A 19,802-nucleotide genomic window follows, 5' to 3' on the forward strand; every position below is an offset into this window, starting at 1 on the left:
GTGTGTTATGATTGTTTTCTTTTCCATTTCGGAAGATATTTTTATTTACTGCGGTTTGGTTTCGGTATTTTTACCGCGTACGGGGACTTGCGGGAGTTAGTTAATCACCTCATTTCGGAGGTTGTATTTAATTTGAATTTTGAAAGAGTTTAATAGATTTATAAATTTATAGAAATTGATAGAATTTAATTGATTTATAGTTAATTTATGTAAAATTTTGAATGAACTTCTTAAATTTTAAAGAGAGATATGAAATTTGTGAATTCTTAAAATCAATTACGAAACTTCTTTAATTCTTTCAAATTCTTTAGTTTTTTAAATCTTTTAAATTATATTTTAACCAAAACTTAAATATTACTATTTTTTTAAAATTAATTTTAATAAACTTTTTTAAAATTCTCATTGAATACCTGAAAATAAATGACTTCCATGGTGAGGTAAATATTCTAAATGAACCGTGACGGTGTCGTTTGACTCTTTTGGGGTGGATTGTAACATCCCATATCGCCCAGAGAAGTTAGCTTTATATGTATATTCTTATCTCTACCTAGTATGAGGCCTTTTGGAAACTCACTGGCTTCGGATTTCATCGAAACTCCGAAATTAAACGAGTTTGGGTGAAAGCATTCCCAGGATGGCTTCAGATGGCTTCAGTCTCATTTATCGACCATTAGTACTCACAATCACTTAAAAAGACTGTAAAAGAGATTTTATGGACTTAATCCTTCTCTTTTTTTAAATGTAGCCTCGGTAGTGCATAAAGCAGTAGTATATTTTTGATTCCTGGATCAAATGGTCCACCAAAGCGAAGACAGTGGTCCCAAAGATTATATCCATGAGAGTTGAACTCAAATTGGGGGCTCAACTCTTTGCTCGCTTTCCATGAACCTACCCGTTAGGGTTTACTTATCCTAATACTCATTGTAAATTCGTGATGGATAACGTTTGCTATAAAATTCTATGAAAATAGAAAGATGGCCAACTTAGAAATATCAAAATTTCCCTCATATATATTATATATAGTGTGTGTGGAGTGTGTGTGTGTGTGTGTATATATATATATATATATATATATATCAGTCGGGTGCATTTTGTATTAGGCTTCATCATCAGAGTCCTCCACAACTCTGTTGTTTCTCTTCAACCTCTTTGGACTAGGAAGGCCATCCACTTCTTCATTCTCCGAGCCAGAATCCTCTGCAACCATAGGACTATTCGATTCTGCTGATAAAATCTTCTCCAACCTGTCGTCATCGTCTCCTTCGTTGTCATTGGCATTGAGATCCTCAGCTGACTCGTTTTCAACTGCATTGGAGTTGGCATGGTTTGCTTCATCACTTGGAGTGGCATTCTCTTTCGGGAATATTCTGAAATCGCGTGCAGTGCTTCGCTTGGCGTGCTTTAATAGATTCACTTTGCACACCTTGCTAAGCTGGATGAGATACTTTTCGTAGTCTTCTATCTGATATATCAGGTCTGGGATGCATCTGTTCTCCCTCTTTATTTTGTTGATGATCCCCTTTTTGTTAGCATTTTCTTGTTGTTTCTGCGATGCAAGTATCAATGAAATGGAACCGCGGCATCAGTTGAACCATAAACCCCACCCTAAACCTTTACAACTGACAGCAAACAGTCGATAGTGCAAGTGAAATCATGGGAAGAAAGGGCAGAGAATCGGAATCATACCTTTTGCATAATGTCCACAAAGACATACAACGGGTTCGTCAGCTGTTTACAGGTTACTTCCACAAGCTTCTGAAACTTGAGGCTAGGAAAGATCTGTTTGCAACCTTTAGGAGCAATCCTAAGCTTTGACATCTGAGCTAAATGCTTGTAAAACCTCGCAGCCAATCGCAGCAATATCTCAGCTTGAGTATCTGCAGAGGTTGAAAGCAAAACGAATAAACAGGAGTGGCAACAAGTAGGATGGATTCATTTCTTTGTAGAAACTGCACATGTACCATTGAGGTTCATTGAAACAAAGGATGATAGTACTTTCACCACTGCTCCCGCCCTAGGGTAAAGATTTTCCTCAAATGCCAACTCAGAAGATTGCTCGTTGTTCTGACTGAAATGAACCATTTTTTGATAGACTAAAGAGAATGTCTTCAACTTTTTGGTGGCCCAATCCATATCAGCTATAACTTCTTCAATTGTGTGCAGTACACAAGAATTTAATACGGCGCTTGTCAGATGGTTTATGACCGGGTACGCTTCAGACACCTTCACAGGTTCATTTCCCTCTGATCCAATAACTTGTAACAGCTCTCTAGCCAGATCTTGAGATATAATTAAATCATCTGGTGGGGAGCTTAAACATATAGCAAGCCTCACAATGCTTTTTCCGACCTTGGAGCTTAATATTTCATTGCTCTTGCAAACACTAACAGCCCAAGCTCCATGGGAGTTACTCAGTTCACATGGCAATTTGCACCCGATGATCATTATCATGTCAGAGATGATCTGAAAGAGAAAGAGCTCTTTTGAGAAATAGATAAATGCATTCTACAAGGAAAAAAAAAAAGTGGGTACAAATCAGCAGTCACAGATGCCGGTTACCTCAACTTCACTGAAAAATGAAAGTGCCAGAAGCTCAGAAAATAGAGGCTTCAAGGTTTTGACAATGAACAGTTCTTTGCTTCGTAAATGTTGATCGTCAATTATCAAGATTGTTTCACTTTCATTATTTGAATCAGCATGCTGAAGAGTGGAGATTGACACCATATCCTCAAGCAAACCAGTCAAGTGTGAAGTTGATGAACAAATCATTATCAACTCCTTCAAGCAAATCAAGGCTAGATGAAGATGGTCCCTTTGTCCATGAACATCTTTCTTTCCTTTAGCTTCCTTTTTCTTTTGATCTGACATCTTTGGCCCCGATTTGAGCAAAATGATCAACTTCAGCAAGGGGGGTCCTAGCATCTTAAGTTCCCCATAGATCAAAGTTCTCAATGGATCTTCATTTTGCAGAACAGAGGAAGATTTTATATGATTGAGGGATGCATTCAACACAAAACAAATCATCTTAGCAGAGCATTTTGTTGTTTTGCTAGTCAACTGGCTATGGTTTTGGGAAGTCGCAACATTATCAGAATTATCAGTATTGAGTAGTTTCAATACTGTTTGCAAGATCTGATATATACTTGAAGTTGCAAAGAAAGATACTCGTCCTTGTGTCACTTTTGATTGGCCTGAATCCGTGTTGTTGGTCATATCGTGAGCAGTAGTGCGAGGATTCCCTCTTCTGATAGTTGTACTCTGCTTGGAGATACCTGCATCCTTATCCAATGAATCATGAAGGTCAACAAACTCAATAAGCTCCTTTTCCAAATCCAACTTCTTTCTGTCTGTTGATTTCTCCAACTCAGTAGCAATAGCATTCAAGACTACTTCAATAATTCCTGATAAAACAAATGCACAGCATTTTCTTTTGTCCTCTTCAAAAGATGAAGAACCAGAATCCTGAGATTGACCAAAGATGCCTGATACATAAAGAATATAACCGTTAAGAATGGTCTGTCTTAAAATAAGAATGACAAGTATAACATCAATAGTTTCCAATCTGACTCAAAAAGTACAGACTGTGTCTCTGACAAACAACAATACACTATTTGTTGCTTAATGCTTAATCTTTCAGCAAGTGTGAATTCCCCAAAAACAAAAGGTTCAAAAGAATCAAAACATTTGAAAGTATCATACAACAAATTTGAAAAAGGATATACCAATGATGCTTCACACAACCTCAAGAGGAACCAAGGGAGAAAAGATATGGCATAGGTTAATAAAGTCTTAATGCAAACCTTCCAAACTCTGATTTCTTAACGACTTCCGTATCTTCAAGAAAGCAGTATAGAACGAATCACCTGACAAATTTCTTCCTGCCTGTCAGTGGTTTCATATTTGCCAATGTAAGATTCAAATTCTATTTTTAAATCTAAAAAAGAAATCATATGGTACAAAAAGAAACAAGAAATCAGATGTAAACTATAGTTTTAATGAATTTTGTTAACTAGAAATGAGAGACCTCGTTTTCTTGTGAAAGGGAGAAACCCAAACATGCCCATGAATTTTCCAAGTGCTCAGTTTTACCATGCGGTTGTAGAAGTAGCATCCAAGAGATACAAGACAGAAGACAATCTAAGGGCTCTTCTATATAAACCTTGCCACTCTCTGATTTAACACAGCAGTTGATTCGTAGGTGAACGTCTTCATCCTGCCAAGATAGTGCTTCAATCTTAAGCATGGAATTTATATTAATTGTATCAACTACATGCCATATGAAAAATCAGCACTGTTAGTTTCTTTCCATAAAATTTGACATGATAAACCATAAGTTTTGCCAGATAATGGATCAAAACTTGGAATTCAGAAAAAGCATAAAGCTTCACAAAACAAGCTATCACAAGCATCCGCATTTACCTCCTTATAGAAGTGGAGGAAGTGAGGTAACAGAAAATCAAAGACAGCTCCACCACTTGACGGGTCCACCAACACAAGCTTCATAAGTCCATGATACATGACTTCTTTGACATTTGCCTAAAACCAGTGACCCAATTATATTCAGACATTCGTCAAATAAAAACAGAATATCATTAACAAGACAAATGCAAAACCTGCTGATAAAGACATCTCTGTAGCAAACCACTAAGCTCTTGAAAAAGGCATCCCCCCACACTGTAGCGCATCTCAGATTGCTGGCTGCTACTGGCTTGGCTAGATGACTCTTGAAATAGTAATGTGTCATCTCTCTTGGATTGCTTTTCTGCTAGAATTAGGTCAATGACAGCACCAGTTGCTGCAAGACGAATCGCATCTTCTCGTCTAAACATCGCCTTACGCATTACCAAAATTGTGTAATTCTGTATTTAATTAAACAAATATACTTTGTTTGTGAACAACTGCAACAACATTTCTCACTTTTTTAATACTTTGTATGCAACACATCATAGTCTGCAATTGAAAATCTCTTTCCACATTGTCATACGTCATCTGACTAAAAATCCAACAGACGTCCATAGACATACCGTTGATAGAACTTGACAATGTAAAAACTATGGATTCTGTTCATTTCAATGTAATTGTAAAAAGCAGAAGCTTACAATAGAGCTTAAGGGCATAGTATCACAATTCACAAGTATAAATATGCCATTTTGATTTATTAGAAAAATGGAACAGTAGTTACCTGAAGATCGCGGCTGAACTTCAAGAGAGGTAATAAAACAGAAACAAGATGAGCAGCAACCTTGCCATGCATGAAAGCAAAATAATCCAACAATTCCTTCAGACGGGAAACATGTTCTAGCATGGGGTATGGATAAATTTGAACCAGACTACCAAGCAGTCTGCACATAAAAGATAATTAAACCTTAACCAGAAACACAGTATTACAATCAATGTTAAGCAGGTGAATGGAATTACCTTATGATTGCCATGCTCTGCTCTGGCTTTAAAGAAAGGATGCGAAATTTACACTGCTCGATAATCTATAAACATTGAAAACAATTGAAGGTTAGCTGGTGAGATGAACTGGTTAGCATGATTTTCTCTACCTTCCAATTACATGCAATCATCTTTATTAAATTGATTTCATTTAATGAATACCTTTTCAAATCCATTCCACACACTGACATGCTTAAAGCCTTAAACCCATTTAAATCCTACAATGAATGTGTCGTGGGTGCTACAAAGCTATACAATACATAAGGGCCAAGTAATTTAAAAATTGAATACATGCCTCCATAAATAAAATTCCATACAAGTATTTTCTTCTTTCCCGCTGCTCAACTGCAAACTTATGATGAGCATATTGAACTAGTAATGTGATTCCGTATTCAAACAGTTGGACTGACCTCATTCCTTGCCATGTCATGGGCCTCAAATAGAGTTCTCAGCATCTGAACAGCAAGCTCCTCAATGCCTAACAAACCACTTAGATTGCAAGCCTCTTGACGACTTCCCTCATCCGCTGACTCTAGCAATAAAAACGCAAGCTGCAAAATGCTCGGCACAATATGTTCTCTTCCACAGTTGCTCTCATTAACCTAAATTTCAACGAAAGAACGAATACAAACGAATACAGCATAACTATTATAAATCAGGGTAACTATACTTAAATTTGAAAGAACATATGTGCACATATAGAAGATAACAGACTGAAAGGCAATTACAGCTCTTAATATGGCCTTTTCCACTATTTTGACATTCTGCAGATGTTCTTCCTTCATGTCATTAGGTATCCACTTACAATCTCTGCAAGATAAGAAAGAGTTCACGATTTATGTCCCGCAAAAAAGAACAAAACAAAAGAGTTTGCAAATAATTACCTAAATATTGAGAACATCCCAAAACAAAATTATCAAACAAAATTATCTATACAAAAAGGACCTACATACATATTGTGATGAACATGAATGAAAATTAAACAGAACTGAGAAGACACTCAACCCTTACTTAGCAAACTTGTAATCACGGTACGCGGTAAGCAGCGCAACTTTCAAAGCCCCCATCGAGCTCTCACCAAACTTCCGAACCCTCGAAACCGACAACAAAACCGCAACTGTAAAGTGATTGAAAGCTCTAAGATCCGACCTCACAAGTCCCATCACCTCTTGTCCTAGTGTAGGATCCTGCTTTACTGCAAAGTTCACATGAAGCAACACAGTCCCTTCAACCTGTCTAACAATAGAGGTTGCCTTTGACGCCATTTTCGACCCGAAAAACATCACAATCCCTTCAACTACCTCTCTCTTAACAAACCCTTTAGACGCCAAAACCAGCAGCTGGTACACAATCGACGGCAAGTCCTGCAAGTCTAACCTTGACATTCCCACAAACACCTTGTCTACAAACTCCCTAGCCCTCGTTTTATCTAGAACCGGAAAGTCCCTGACAATCGAAACCATCTTGATCACCAACCCTTTTGACCAATTAACCTCCAGAATCTTATCAATCACCGAATTGACAAAATGCCCGCCGCGTTCAATCTCCTCAGCGTTGCGAATCAAGTTCAAGCACCGGGGAAGAAGGTCAAGGATTTGGGCATCCTCCAAATCGACGATTTGGGGAAAAAATGACACAATGGGTTCGACTATTTGGGGAAGATCGGTGATGGGTACGTGGGGCAAGAGGGGGTGGAAGAATTGGATGGTTTTGAGGGAGTTGGCGTCGTGTGGGATTCCGAAGGAGGTGAAGATTTGGGTGTAGGATCGGAGGAGAGAGGAGAGGAGGGTAGAGAGAGAATCGAATTGGGGAGACAGAGCGATGAGGGAGAGGAGAGAGACGGTGTAGTCGGAGACTGGCCTCGACGGCGAAGTGGATTGAGCGCGGGCTGTGAGGTAAGAGAGGAGGGTTGGGTGGGACGCTGTGGAGAGAAGGTAGGTGGGGATTGGGGAGCAGGACTGGGCTACTCGGATGATATCGGTGTCCGATAGTGGGGGTGGTGATTGTTGTTCCCTGGTGGATATGGTTGCGGTGGTGTTCATGGCTGGTTTGGTTTGTCGGAAATTCTCAATTTAAATTTGGTTTCTGTGTCGCCGGAGATATTGATGGTGGTGGTGGAGAGCGGTTGAGCGGAAGCTTGCTGTGGACTCAACAGTGGGGTCTTGTTTCGGTTTTGCGCGGCAGAAGTTCGTGGGATTTTGGAAGTGATTATTTAAAATTTTGATATAAGCGCGCTGTTTTTTTTTTTTTTTTAACAAAGGATATTATTTACGTTAAGAGATCAAGAGTGGGCTTAACATTTCAATTGGCTAATAATAATGTGGTTCGAATTTACCTCTTACAAAAATCAAACCTAAAACCTCTCACTTACAAATGAAAACGAATATAACTAGACCGTACTATTAAATAACTTGATTTAAGCGCTCTAAACACTAGCTAATCGTACCTTTTTTTCAATTTCTTTTAATTAAATAATTGGTAGAATTCACTTTTGTGCTAGCATATGTCTACACAGTGTATGAACAATTTTTATTTGGTGTATGCTATCTACACATCCTTAATAGCACACCTCTTTTATTTTTATTTTTAAAATGGGAATGAGAGAGAGAACATTGGAGTGGGAGTGAGAGTGGGAGTTGGGATGAGAAGAGGAGGCTCTATTAATAGGTAGTTTGGATAAACCATTTGATAAGTGATAACTATTTCATTGTCATTTTTTTTGAACTTTTTAAAATACTAAAAACTATACCTACTAGCATATGCCCACATAGACAGTGTGTGTGAACATTTTTTTATTTTTGCTGATATTAAAATCATATGTGGGTGATGCTTTAAAAAAAAGTAAAATTTGTGTTCTTGTAATAACTAAATTGCTAATAATCTTTATTTATGTTCAGTTTTAATTAGAGGGTTAAAATAATAATTTCTTAAAGTTTTGGTTGCCAACTAGAATTCTATTAATATGTAGTTTAGATTTCAATTTTAAATTTTTAAAATAAAAATTGAAACCTACTTTTTGGGTTTCTAAAATTTATTCTTGAGTTGATTTTAGTTTTCATTTTATAAAAACTGAAAATAGTTATAAAAAAAATTATTTTTAGATTTCAAAAAATAAAAATTCAATATATACTAAAACTGAAAATCAACTTAAACATTGTTCATAAGCACAGTGTCGTTCCAATTTTACGCTTGCTTAGTTTGTGTTATTACAAGGTTGCCATTCTTTATGCTGAGTTCTTAGGTGTCGTTCTTTCTCTTCGACAGCACAATGATAAAACAGTCTAGCAAGTCCAACTGGTTGCAGACTCCATCAAAAACCCTAGAAATCGTTTTGCTTTTTTGGGCATCCTCTTTTTTCTCCATGCTCCTTGCTTTCCCCAACCTAGAATCCTCATCCTTTCCCCAAATGAGAAATCTGAAATCCACAATCCAAAACTCACTCATAGTAGCCTCTGCCTTGCCTCATTCCTCATATCCTGATGGTTCATTCTCTCCATTCAATTCGATTTTGGTGAGTTCTTTTTATTATAAATTCTGATATTTTGCCTATAATTTTGGTTTTTGGAATTTCGAATTTGTACCGCCATTGCTCTAATTAATTTTAATTTCGTCTGTTATTGTTGGGTTTGAGTAAATTTCGAACCTTTTGTTTTCGTTCTTAAAATTTTTGAGTTCTATCTGTTAAATATTTGTTAAAAGGCCCGAATTATCTATTCGAACAATTTATATAGCCTATGAAAATTGAACAAAAAGTCATATGATCCGTGATTTCTTCCTTCCTGGTCGACTAGAAAACCTTCTAGAGCTTCATGGTGGTCGCACATCTCCTCGTTTCTGCTCCTCATCCAAAAATATGAAGATTTATTTACAGTTATGTATTTATGTTTCGATAATTGCATGTTAAAATAATGTTTTGAATTTGTGATTTAATGTAATTGGGCTTTAGAAAATTTTTCTTGAGTATGTCGAAGGTTTCATAATCGTGATGTTGAGAGAAAGAGAGCAAGAACCACGTTCACATAATATATTCACTATAGGTGTAGAAGTTCAATTCTCCCGTTTTTTGGCCAATTTCAATGGCTCTGAATTGCTTAATTTTCTTTTAAAAAAATTTCAACTTCAAATATATTTTTTATTTTTTTTTCGGTTTTCTGATTTTTGGTTGTGTTTCAGGGCATAATAGTGGGAGTTGAGTAATGGAGTTGCTGCCACTAATCCTAAGTAGAACATGTTCACTATGAATTACAGGATTTCATAGGTAATGTATAGATTAGGGATACACTTGAACCTAGATAAGCATGAAAAGCATACGGTTTTGCTTGACCCATCTAATCACAGAATTGTGTACCATCAATTCAAACGTTGTAGAACCAGTTTAATGAAGCTGTAGTTGGCTGTGTGTGTTTGTGTTCAGTGGGAGAGATTTGTTATTGAGAGGGTAAGCCAAGCAAAAACAGATTGATAGTGTTGAAGAATGAGGTAACAGTTTAATTATGTGTACATTGAAGAATCACATATGTTATTCTTAAAATGGGTATGCACAAATTTTGCATAATATGAAGTCACCGTATATAAATGGTATTGCCAAAATTATTTCTTATTTTGTTCCTTTTTGTAAATAGGGTTGTAAGATTTTCAATGTATGTAAATAGTATTGCCTATCGTATATACATTTATAACTTTCTATATGTTTTATATGGTTTTAAAACCCGCAGCATCGCAAGGGGACACTTTCACTAGTATAAACTGAAACTGAACTGAAATGGTTATCAAACAAAATCGTAGCGAGATACGATAGTTTTGAGCTTGCAATATCTTTTTATAATATTTAGTGAGACTAGGTACTAAATAATATAATACGCCTTGACTTTAAGCGCACATTGACACCAAGTTAAACAAACTAAAGAAACTTTAATTTAACAAAATTCATATCGAAATTTATATTGACAAACAAAAATTTTAGTACATAAATCGATAATTTCAGGTCTTACAATGGTTCAACAATAATATAACTCAAATCTATCTTTGATGAGAATCAAACCTAAGATCTCTCACTTACAAGGAAAGATGAATATCATTAGACCGTAGTACTAAATGACAATAAACTCTTCTTTTTTTTTTTATAAACAAACGAAGGAAGAGAAAATAGACTTAACTTCACAATAAGTTTAGTAAGAAAATTACAAACTTGAATATTAATGGAAGGACAATTATATGGTGTGTCATGGGTCTATTGACAAAAATCTAGGTCCACGATGTGTTATGAAATGGGGGCCCATATACTTCTCGATAGCCACCCTATAAACTTAAAATATGATTATGTTCCCTTCTATCAACTTCTATTTAAACAGTTACGATTACGCAATATTTACATCTTATTTTAGATTTTTTATATAGGGAATAAAACAACAACAAAAAGTGCGAGAGAAATGAATGGAATGAGATGATAATACGAGGGAATTGAACTTTGAGCATATGACGCGTGTCTCAGGTCGGAGTGGAGCTAACACGAAGGTTGCCAAATTTGATACGGGCACGCAGTTTATCCACAGGCATGAAAGCGATGACATCGTAATTCGCGAAATTTAGAATGAACAACCGAACTCGTAAGCATCTGATCCGTTTATCTTACTGGAATATTACTCCATGCTCCTCCGAATGCATCACCGAAGCAACAGCTAATCAGAAGACGCCACCACATCGTAGGCACTGCCCCACCGTGCAACCCCTCACGCGCCAATGATTTGACACATTTGATAATACATTCGTAATAGCAGATGACTAAATTTTTAAATTGAATTTGTAAATTATATGATATTAGAAAGTAAGTACGTTAATTAATATTTAAGTAATAATTCAATCATAAAACTATCTTATATAATTAAGTAAATATGATATAAAAACTTGATCGTATTACACTAATATATGATATATCCACTGGGCGTTTAGAAGGAAGCCTAATGTGGCTTGTCGTTAGGCAGAAACATGATTGTCAATATACTACCTACAAACTGTGTGTAAACATTTTTATTTTTATTTGTGTGTAAATATTTACATTTTTTTACCGTCGATTGCCACACAAATTGCCACAAAATTTATTAATACACGCGATAACCACATACATAAGGTATGATTCTTTCGTATTAAATAGTGTGAGCAATTGTATCAATTTTATATTACGGACATGGTGAAATTCCCTGTAGCCTCTTCGGAGTCGGAATATGTGAATAACCGTGACTTGCCACCAATTTTTCCCCTTTTAAAAAAAACAAAAATAATTCTCATATTCATATTCAAGAAAAACTTTTCCCGTCCTACTTAAATGTTGGGTAAAATAAACCCGCCACTCAGATAGTTCATAATGTAAAAGAGCATCTACAAGAACATTAGGTAAATTTTTGTTAATTTAGCTAACATTTGGCTTTAACAACTTTTTTAACCGGTCAATTTAATTTAGCATATCTATATAATATTTACTATTTTAATTATTTGAGAGACCATAACTTGAGACCTCTTGGAATAAAAGAAAAGGTATGTAGTATTAGACTATGAGTTTGTTATATAGTATCACTTTGATACAGCAAATCATATTACAAGTATTAATATGTGGTATCAGTATTTTTTAAGACAAGAAAATTTTGGAGTATTAGTTTTTGAACTTTTGACCAATTGTTACATCTTATGACAAATTAAAGAACTAATACTTATGAATTTTTAATTTCAAAGCCAAAATGTACATCGACAAAAGCATAAGATCAATGCTCAATTTTATTCTTTAGGACAATGACCTAGAACATAACACTTTAACTAACCTATATAACATAGTGTTCAAAATGATATCATTGAAATTTTTATTTTCTATTACAAGCATATAACGATATTGTACACTAAGGTATACTAAAGGGCCGGGAAGAAGAAGAAAGAGAAGACGATAACCAGACAACCTATCACTTACTTTACAAAGAATGGAGATGTTTGGTCATCCATAGTAGGCCGGAAAATTGAGTGTGATACTGATAATATAGGAGCCAAACTCTTACAGTAGGCCGAAAAATTTGAGTGTATGAGAGCCATTTTTATTTTTTATTTCAATATATTGAACTCATAAGTGTGAAATATGTATACTAAATAAATAACAAGAGAGAAAATAGATAGGCAATGGTAAAATAGAGAAAAATAAAAAGCGGAAGGGCTTGGTGTGATACGAATTAAACACATAATACAGTGAAATACCTATAAATTACTTTACATAATTTCAAGACAAGAAAATAGAGAGAAATTTAAGAGCGTGGTGTCCCCTCCCTAGAAATGCGAGTAAAACAAAGCGATCGATCATCCCAACGCAGGCACACGTATGATTTGGCTCCATTACCATATCCACCGAGCTGAGTTTCCTTCCAAATCTTTCCAAGAAGCGTCACCGTGAAACGGTCAATACGCAAGCAATCACAATTACAATTAAAAACGGAAACTTTAACGAAAAATGGTTAGTATTGTTCATTTTAACAAAAAGTTCATATTTTTATATTAAAAAGTCAATCCTACTATTATTCATTTTACCGTTTATTTTGTTTTTATCGTTAAAACTCAAAATTTTCAAACCTTTTTAATTAGTTTTATTTTAAAACGCCACCAACGAACCCATCAAACTTCCCACCTTCCTATAAAAACCCATTAATACATAAAAGATCAGCTCCTTGAAATTCAGAACCAGAGAGAGAGAGAGAGAGAGTGGTAGTAGTTAGCAGACCAGAAAATGGGCAGCAGCGGAAAGGGCCGGACAGTTCTGGAAGTGGGAGCCGATGGCGTGGCTCTCATCACCATCATCAACCCACCTGTCAATTCCCTCTCAATCGATGGTACATTTCTTCCCTCCAAATTTAACCATCAATTTTTTTTTATCTTTTGGGATTAAATTTGATGTCTTTTCTTTGATGGGATTTAAATTTTATGTTAAACTACTATATGTTTCAATTGTTATTGGGTAGCTGAAATTATTATCATTTGATCCATAATTTGATTCGAGTAAGTATACTGGCATTAAGAAAAACGTGTTCAAATTATACTAATTATTCTCCCTCTCTGTGTATGTTTCAGTGTTATTCAGCTTGAAAGACAGTTATGAGGAGGCCTTGAGAAGAAATGATGTGAAGGCGATTGTTGTAACAGGCAAGTGGGGCAATTTGGTTATTTTTTTTCATGATCTGGGGCTGTTTGTAAATGAAATCGTGTTGTTGGTGCAGGTGCTAAAGGAAAATTTTCGGGGGGTTTCGATATTACTGCTTTTGGTGGACTCCAAGAGGGGCAGAAGCGTATGTTTAATATATATATATATATATTTTTTTCATGTTTGTAATGTTCTAGTAAAGGGTATTGCATTACTACATGGTATTAAGTTCCTACCTCCCTTGTTATGTGTTGCAGAGGAGCCGAAGCCCGGTTTTATATCCGTGGAGGTTATCACTGACATTGTTGAAGGTGAATAGCTGTTTTGTTTTGTGTTTTTTACTTATTATTTTTATCCCTTTTACAAGAAGGGCATTGCTTGAATTGACCTGTGGTGGGTTGCATGATTTTCCAGGTGCTAGGAAACCGTCAGTTGCCGCCATTGATGGCCTTGCACTGGGGGGAGGTTTGGAGGTGGCAATGGTATGTGTTGCAGTTGTTTTTTTTTTTTTTGACTATAAGGCTTTTATGCTGGATTTTTTGGATGAAAATTTGATGTTCTTGTGTCAGGCATGCCATGCCCGAATATCGACTCCTACTGCACAATTAGGGTTGCCCGAGCTGCAGCTTGGGCTCATTCCTGGATTTGGAGGTATGCCTACGATTTTTCAATTGATTAACATAATTCTATATTGAATATAGTGAAGGCTTTGATTAAACATATGGTTAGTTATCAATAAACTGTGCTAAGGCCTTGTATCAAATACTACATTCATCTGGGTTGGGGGTCGAGGCTGTCCCCTGTCCTGTGAACTCATCTTACTGGCCATGAAAAGAGAAAAAACAGAAAAAGAATACAGTGGCGTGATCATATCAGAATGTATATGACATATTGGCTTTGTTGATATGAAATTCCTTGCATTTTTTAGATTGCAATCAGTAATCACATGATCCTGAATTTTCTCAGGAACACAACGGCTTCCACGTCTTGTTGGAATCTCAAAGGCACTTGAGATGATGCTGGTGTGTTGTCTGTTTGGTCATTTCTGAACATCTTAATATCTTGTATAGTCATGCTGACTTTATTAATACTGATTACATTCCCTCCCCCATTTCCTTTTCTATGCCCAATTAGACATCAAAACCAGTTAAAGGGGAAGAGGCTCATGATTTAGGCCTTGTTGATGCTATTGCTTCACCTGATCAGTTGGTAAGCACTGCACGTAGGTGGGCGTTGGATATCCTGGAGCATAGAAGACCGTGGGTTGCTAGTCTTCACAAAACTGACAAGTTAGAGCCCCTTGGAGAAGCTAGGGAAATACTTAAATTTGCAAGAGCTCAAGTCCGGAAGCAGGCTCCCAATCTCAAACACCCATTGGTTTGTATTGATGTTGTTGAGGAGGGTATAGCTTCTGGTGGTCGGTCTGGACTTTGGAAGGTCCTTATCTATTTCAATATTCTCTTTCATTTTGCCAAACATATATACTTGCAATTGATGTTTCTAGCTATTTCAGGAGGCTGAATCATTTCAAGGACTTCTGCGTTCTGACACTTGCAAGAACTTAGTCCACGTCTTCTTTGCTCAACGTGGAACATCAAAGGTTTGACACACAACTTTTGCTTATTCATCTCTAAAAAATAACTAACCTGCATTCTGTGATGGAATTTTAAACTGGATCATGAGCTTTAACTTATATCTCTACTGTTAATTTGAAAAAAAAAAAAAATCAAATTCAACTATTTTTTATTCCTATTGAAGCAGAATGATTGTGTGGTTGTTTAAATTTGGTCTATACATTGTTTTTTAGCTGTTTTTTTAGGGAGTTTGAGGAAGTTTTGAGCCATGCTTGTTGAATTGCTTTAACTTGGTTGAAAATTTATTCAAACACACGTCTTTTAAAAATTGGAATTGCTCTTTGGAGTAACAATGTTAAATGAACAAACGTAGGATGGTATTATTATAAAATCGGTTACTAACTGGTATTCGGCCATATCATAAAACCACCTTTGCTTTGATGTAACTTTCGAGTACGTGACTCATCGTCTCATAACTGTATATAGGTACCTGGGGTTACTGATCGTGGTTTGATGCCTAGACGAGTGACTAAGGTTGCTGTCATTGGTGGAGGGTTAATGGGATCTGGAATAGCTACTGCATTGATTCTTAGTGGTTATCCTGTGATCTTGAAAGAAGTAAATGATAAGTTCTTGCAGGCTGGGATTGGTAGAGTCAGAGGTGAGGCTAGAAGTCCTTTTAAAATTAAGGCTTCTAGTTTAGTATATTATTGATATTTGCTTCTAAAAGCTTTACCTTTCGTATATTTTCACACGTATTTAGTAGTAACAATGCTTCTAAAAGTTTTATTCTTGTAAAAACTACAATAAAATAATATATGCTTGTAATCTTTGTTCCTGTGTATAATACTACAATATCAGCTCTTTGTTAAGTATTTATGATGGCAATCTGCTATAAGTTGTCACTTTTCTGGTTCAGCCAATCTGCAGAGCCGCGTCAAGAAGGGGAAAATGACCCAAGAAAAGTTTGAGAAGACGACCTCTATTCTTAAGGGTGTCCTGGATTATGATAGCTTTAGAGATGTGGATATGGTCATAGAGGTAGTTCTTAAAGCATGTTTCATTCACCCTTATGTTATGTTGGTCGGTGGGGGAAAAGGTCTGACATTCTTCTTCTATGCTTGAAATAGGCCGTTATTGAGAAGGTTTCTCTAAAGCAGCAGATTTTTGCTGATCTTGAAAAATATTGCCCACAACACTGCATACTCGCAAGTAATACTTCCACAATCGACTTGAACCTCATTGGAGAGAAAACCAAGTCTCATGATCGGATTATTGGTGCCCATTTCTTTAGGTAATGCTATAAGCTGTATAATTGTCCTGGTTCTCTCTTTTTTCCTCAAATTGCTAACTGGTGAACTGCTTTGTGCTCTCCACGCAGTCCGGCACATGTCATGCCGCTTCTGGAAATTGTTCGTACTAATCAGACATCTCCCCAAGTTATTGTTGATTTGCTAGAAGTTGGGAAAAGAATAAAGAAAACCCCAGTGGTTGTTGGGAATTGCACAGGATTTGCTGTGAACAGAATGTTCTTTCCTTATACGCAAGCTGCTCTCTTGCTTGTTGAACATGGTGCCGATGTTTATCAGATTGATAGGGTAATCACCAAATTCGGAATGCCTATGGGCCCATTCAGGTCAGTAATACTTTTATGGAAACTTGTGATCTGGTGGTTCCTGTGCTTTGCCACCCTTAAAATTTCCTTTTTTTGTCATTGACCTGAGTTTGATATCCTATATATTCATTCAGATTGGCTGATCTGGTTGGGTTTGGCGTGGCAATTGCAACTGGCACACAATTTGTTGTGAACTTTACTGAGCGGACATATAAATCAATGCTAATCCCTTTGATGCAGGAGGATGGGAGGGCAGGTAATACTTTGTTGTTATGCTTGTAGTTGGCTAGTGAATATTTATTAACCAACTTCTTACTTATATTCATATGTCAGTAATTATTTATCAATTTTTCGCGTAACAGAATAGATTCCTTACATTCTTATTGTTTTAGGTGAAACTACACGAAAGGGGTTCTATACTTATGATGACAGGCGCAAAGCTAGCCCAGATCCTCAGTTGAAAGGATATATTGAGAAGTCAAGGAGCATTTCGGGTGTTTCCATAGATTCTAAGGTCTCTCTCTCTCTCTCTCACTTGCTCGCACACACACACACCCCATCTCCCTTGCGCAATGGCTGACACTGTCTGAATTATAAGTAACGGTTCTGACTCAAGTTTGTGACAATCTGAACTCAGCTACTGAAGTTATCAGAAAAGGACATTGTTGAGATGATATTTTTCCCTGTCGTAAATGAGGCATGCCGGGTGCTTGCTGAAGGCATTGCTGTGAAAGCTGCCGACCTTGACATTGCTGCAATTATGGGCATGGGTTTCCCACCATACAGGTTTGTATTTGTATAATTTGTTGGGAATACCTTCTTAAACGCCCTAAAATGTGTAATAACTTGTTTGGGCATTTCTGTTTAGGGGAGGTATCTTGTTCTGGGCTGATTTACTTGGATCCAAATATATATATTCACGATTGGAGGAATGGTCAAATACTTATGGTGAATTTTTCAAGCCTTGCGCCTATTTGGCTGAAAGAGCTTCAAACGGGGCTTCTCTGGTAAGAAATCTGAACTGTTATATGTTTTATCATATAGTTCCATCGATGGTATATAAATTTACTTAGTGTTGCATCATAAAAGCTGTTTACTAAATCCATATTTTAGTTATTCCTGTGCTACAAGTTTTGTCTAAATCTTTTGGTTGAACTTCTCGCCGATTTCGTGGTTGAGTAAAGCAACAAAATCTGAACCTTATTAGAACTTGCAAGCCTCTTACGTTAACTTAAAACCAACAGGCTTATATTCCCGTACACTTACTTTTTCCCCGTAAACATTCTTGATATTTTACTTCTTCTGCAAGCCCCTAACATGAACAGATTTGCACGATTGAATGTCATCGTGATTCGCCAACCCAAGAACAATTTTGGATTGTCGGATTTTCTAGATTGGATTAGTGGTTGTGGCATATAATGTATCTGTTGCTGATTCTGCATGCCTCTAATAGTGCTTTCCACTGCTTCCTTGCAGGGTTCTCCGTCGAAGCAATCAAAATCTCGGTTATAAGAAAGTTTCCAGTTGCATTCGAATCCACGGTTAGGATTTTCTTCAGTCCCAAGTATCAATTTCCCTTCCATGGTATGAAAGGATGTGTAACAAGTGAGCGTGGGGATAATAATCTTTGGAATAAGGGGTAGGCAGGATATAATTATTCACAGATGGTTTCAAATCGAGTTCACATTGGGTTTTCTTCCTGATAAGGGGAATTTGTTTTCTGTCGTATTCTTTCTAATTAATTTTAGTAGTAGAATTCTGTACTGGCGATAATGTGGTAGTTATCCCTTCTTTTTCCTCATGAGAGCGAGCCACTTGGCACGGGTGCCGACGTACAGTGTCATGGTGGAGTGTTGTGCGAATCATGTCGTCAAGGAGAAACTTATATGACATATTATTGGCACCGGGCATCCCATTCATATTATTGGCATTGGACGTCATGATGAGATGTGGAACTCCTCATTCTTCATACTAGTTTTTGGTCCCACCATTCCAAATTTACAACTACATGGATCAATATGATCCGATCGTTAAGACTTAATATCTTAGACAAACAGGTTACTAACTCCACCACACATGTCGGAAGGGAAGGGAGGCGAAAACTAAACCGTGATACGACGCTCATAGAAGTGACGTGATGGTGATTGGTTCTGTATACCGGTTTTATCTCCCTCTCCCCATCCGTGATGAAGGATTTGAGATTAGGACGCAGATGCGACGGGAGTGTTGTAGACACATGGTGTTATGATCTCTGATTAGCTTAATCACAATTAGGAATTAATTTAAGTGAGACTTTTATTAAGAGAATAATTAGTTTAGTGGGTTTATTGCCATCTGGCAAGTGATGTAAGGGGAATATATGTACACGCCTTTGGTGTGAGAGCAACAACGGTCATTTTGAATTAAAATATAATTTTACAAAAACAATCAGGAGCTCAGCTTCTCATTCTCTCTTCCTTCCTCTTCCTCCATTGTTGCCTATTACTTGTAGGTTGAGTAAGGATCCGAGATTAGGTCATAACATTGGTATCATCCATTTCGATCTTGGTCTCCTTCTTGAATGCCACACTCCACCAACACTTCTCTCAAATCTGCCATGGATGCTCGTCTCACTGCCCTGGAATCCTCCATCGATGCTCGTTTCACCTCGTTGGCATTGACCATCGCTTCAGTGAAGGCGATGACCCGCTCGCCTGGATCTATAAGTTGGAGCAATATTTCACTTATTATTCTGTCCCTGAACACCAACGAGTTGTCACAACTTCCTTTTACCTGGACAATAAAGCTTTTCATTGGTTTCATTGGATGAATTACCTCCATGCTACATAGACCTGGAGTGATTTCACCAAGGCTCTTTGCCAAGATTTTGGCCCCTCTAAGTTTGAAGGTTGCACTGAGTCATTATTCAAACTCTGCCAAACAGGTACCCTGAAGGATTACATCCTTGAATTTCGTAAGCTTGCTACTCGTACCTCTGATGTTGGTCCTATGCTATTGAAGAGTTGTT

At 36.8% G+C, this 19,802-nt stretch overlaps 2 protein-coding genes across 2 annotated transcripts; one reads left to right on the plus strand and one right to left on the minus strand.

The window, feature by feature from the left end:
• Nucleotides 1–877: 877 nt before the first annotated feature.
• LOC126595330 (uncharacterized) lies at nucleotides 878–7,685 on the minus strand. The gene is made up of 13 exons (XM_050261660.1): nucleotides 6,451–7,685; nucleotides 6,168–6,249; nucleotides 5,850–6,041; nucleotides 5,419–5,483; nucleotides 5,183–5,342; nucleotides 4,614–4,859; nucleotides 4,420–4,536; nucleotides 4,025–4,213; nucleotides 3,801–3,882; nucleotides 2,560–3,482; nucleotides 1,962–2,463; nucleotides 1,687–1,877; nucleotides 878–1,546 (listed from the first exon to the last, which is right to left on the minus strand). The coding sequence occupies exons 1-13, from the start codon at nucleotides 7,479–7,481 to the stop codon at nucleotides 1,097–1,099; spliced, it is 4,230 nt and encodes a 1,409-aa protein (XP_050117617.1). The 5' UTR covers nucleotides 7,482–7,685; the 3' UTR covers nucleotides 878–1,096.
• Nucleotides 7,686–13,112: 5,427 nt separating this feature from the next.
• LOC126596801 (peroxisomal fatty acid beta-oxidation multifunctional protein MFP2-like) lies at nucleotides 13,113–18,558 on the plus strand. The gene is made up of 18 exons (XM_050263460.1): nucleotides 13,113–13,298; nucleotides 13,537–13,608; nucleotides 13,683–13,751; nucleotides 13,864–13,917; nucleotides 14,021–14,088; nucleotides 14,176–14,257; nucleotides 14,573–14,628; nucleotides 14,741–15,043; nucleotides 15,120–15,206; nucleotides 15,667–15,841; nucleotides 16,100–16,221; nucleotides 16,311–16,474; nucleotides 16,562–16,816; nucleotides 16,930–17,051; nucleotides 17,188–17,309; nucleotides 17,433–17,581; nucleotides 17,664–17,802; nucleotides 18,272–18,558. Exons 1-18 carry the CDS (start codon nucleotides 13,196–13,198, stop codon nucleotides 18,305–18,307), a joined length of 2,178 nt encoding a protein of 725 aa, XP_050119417.1. The 5' UTR covers nucleotides 13,113–13,195; the 3' UTR covers nucleotides 18,308–18,558.
• The last annotated feature ends 1,244 nt before the right edge of the window (nucleotides 18,559–19,802 follow it).

The sequence above is a fragment of the Malus sylvestris genome, chromosome 13, assembly GCF_916048215.2.
Source record: "Malus sylvestris chromosome 13, drMalSylv7.2, whole genome shotgun sequence".
In the NCBI taxonomy this organism is placed as follows: Eukaryota; Viridiplantae; Streptophyta; class Magnoliopsida; order Rosales; family Rosaceae; genus Malus; species Malus sylvestris.

Coding starts and splice junctions, on each gene's coding strand:
- LOC126596801 (XM_050263460.1), top strand. CDS start 13,196: ATGGGCAGCAGCGGAAAGGGCCGGACAGTTCTGGAAGTGGGAGCCGAT. Junction 13,299..13,536: donor CAATTCCCTCTCAATCGATG/GTACATTTCTTC, acceptor TGTATGTTTCAG/TGTTATTCAGCTTGAAAGAC. Junction 14,089..14,175: donor GAGGTTTGGAGGTGGCAATG/GTATGTGTTGCA, acceptor TTCTTGTGTCAG/GCATGCCATGCCCGAATATC.
- LOC126595330 (XM_050261660.1), bottom strand. CDS start 7,481: ATGAACACCACCGCAACCATATCCACCAGGGAACAACAATCACCACCC. Junction 4,214..4,419: donor TCCTCCACTTCTATAAGGAG/GTAAATGCGGAT, acceptor CTATCTTGGCAG/GATGAAGACGTTCACCTACG. Junction 1,878..1,961: donor TGTTTCAATGAACCTCAATG/GTACATGTGCAG, acceptor CAACCTCTGCAG/ATACTCAAGCTGAGATATTG.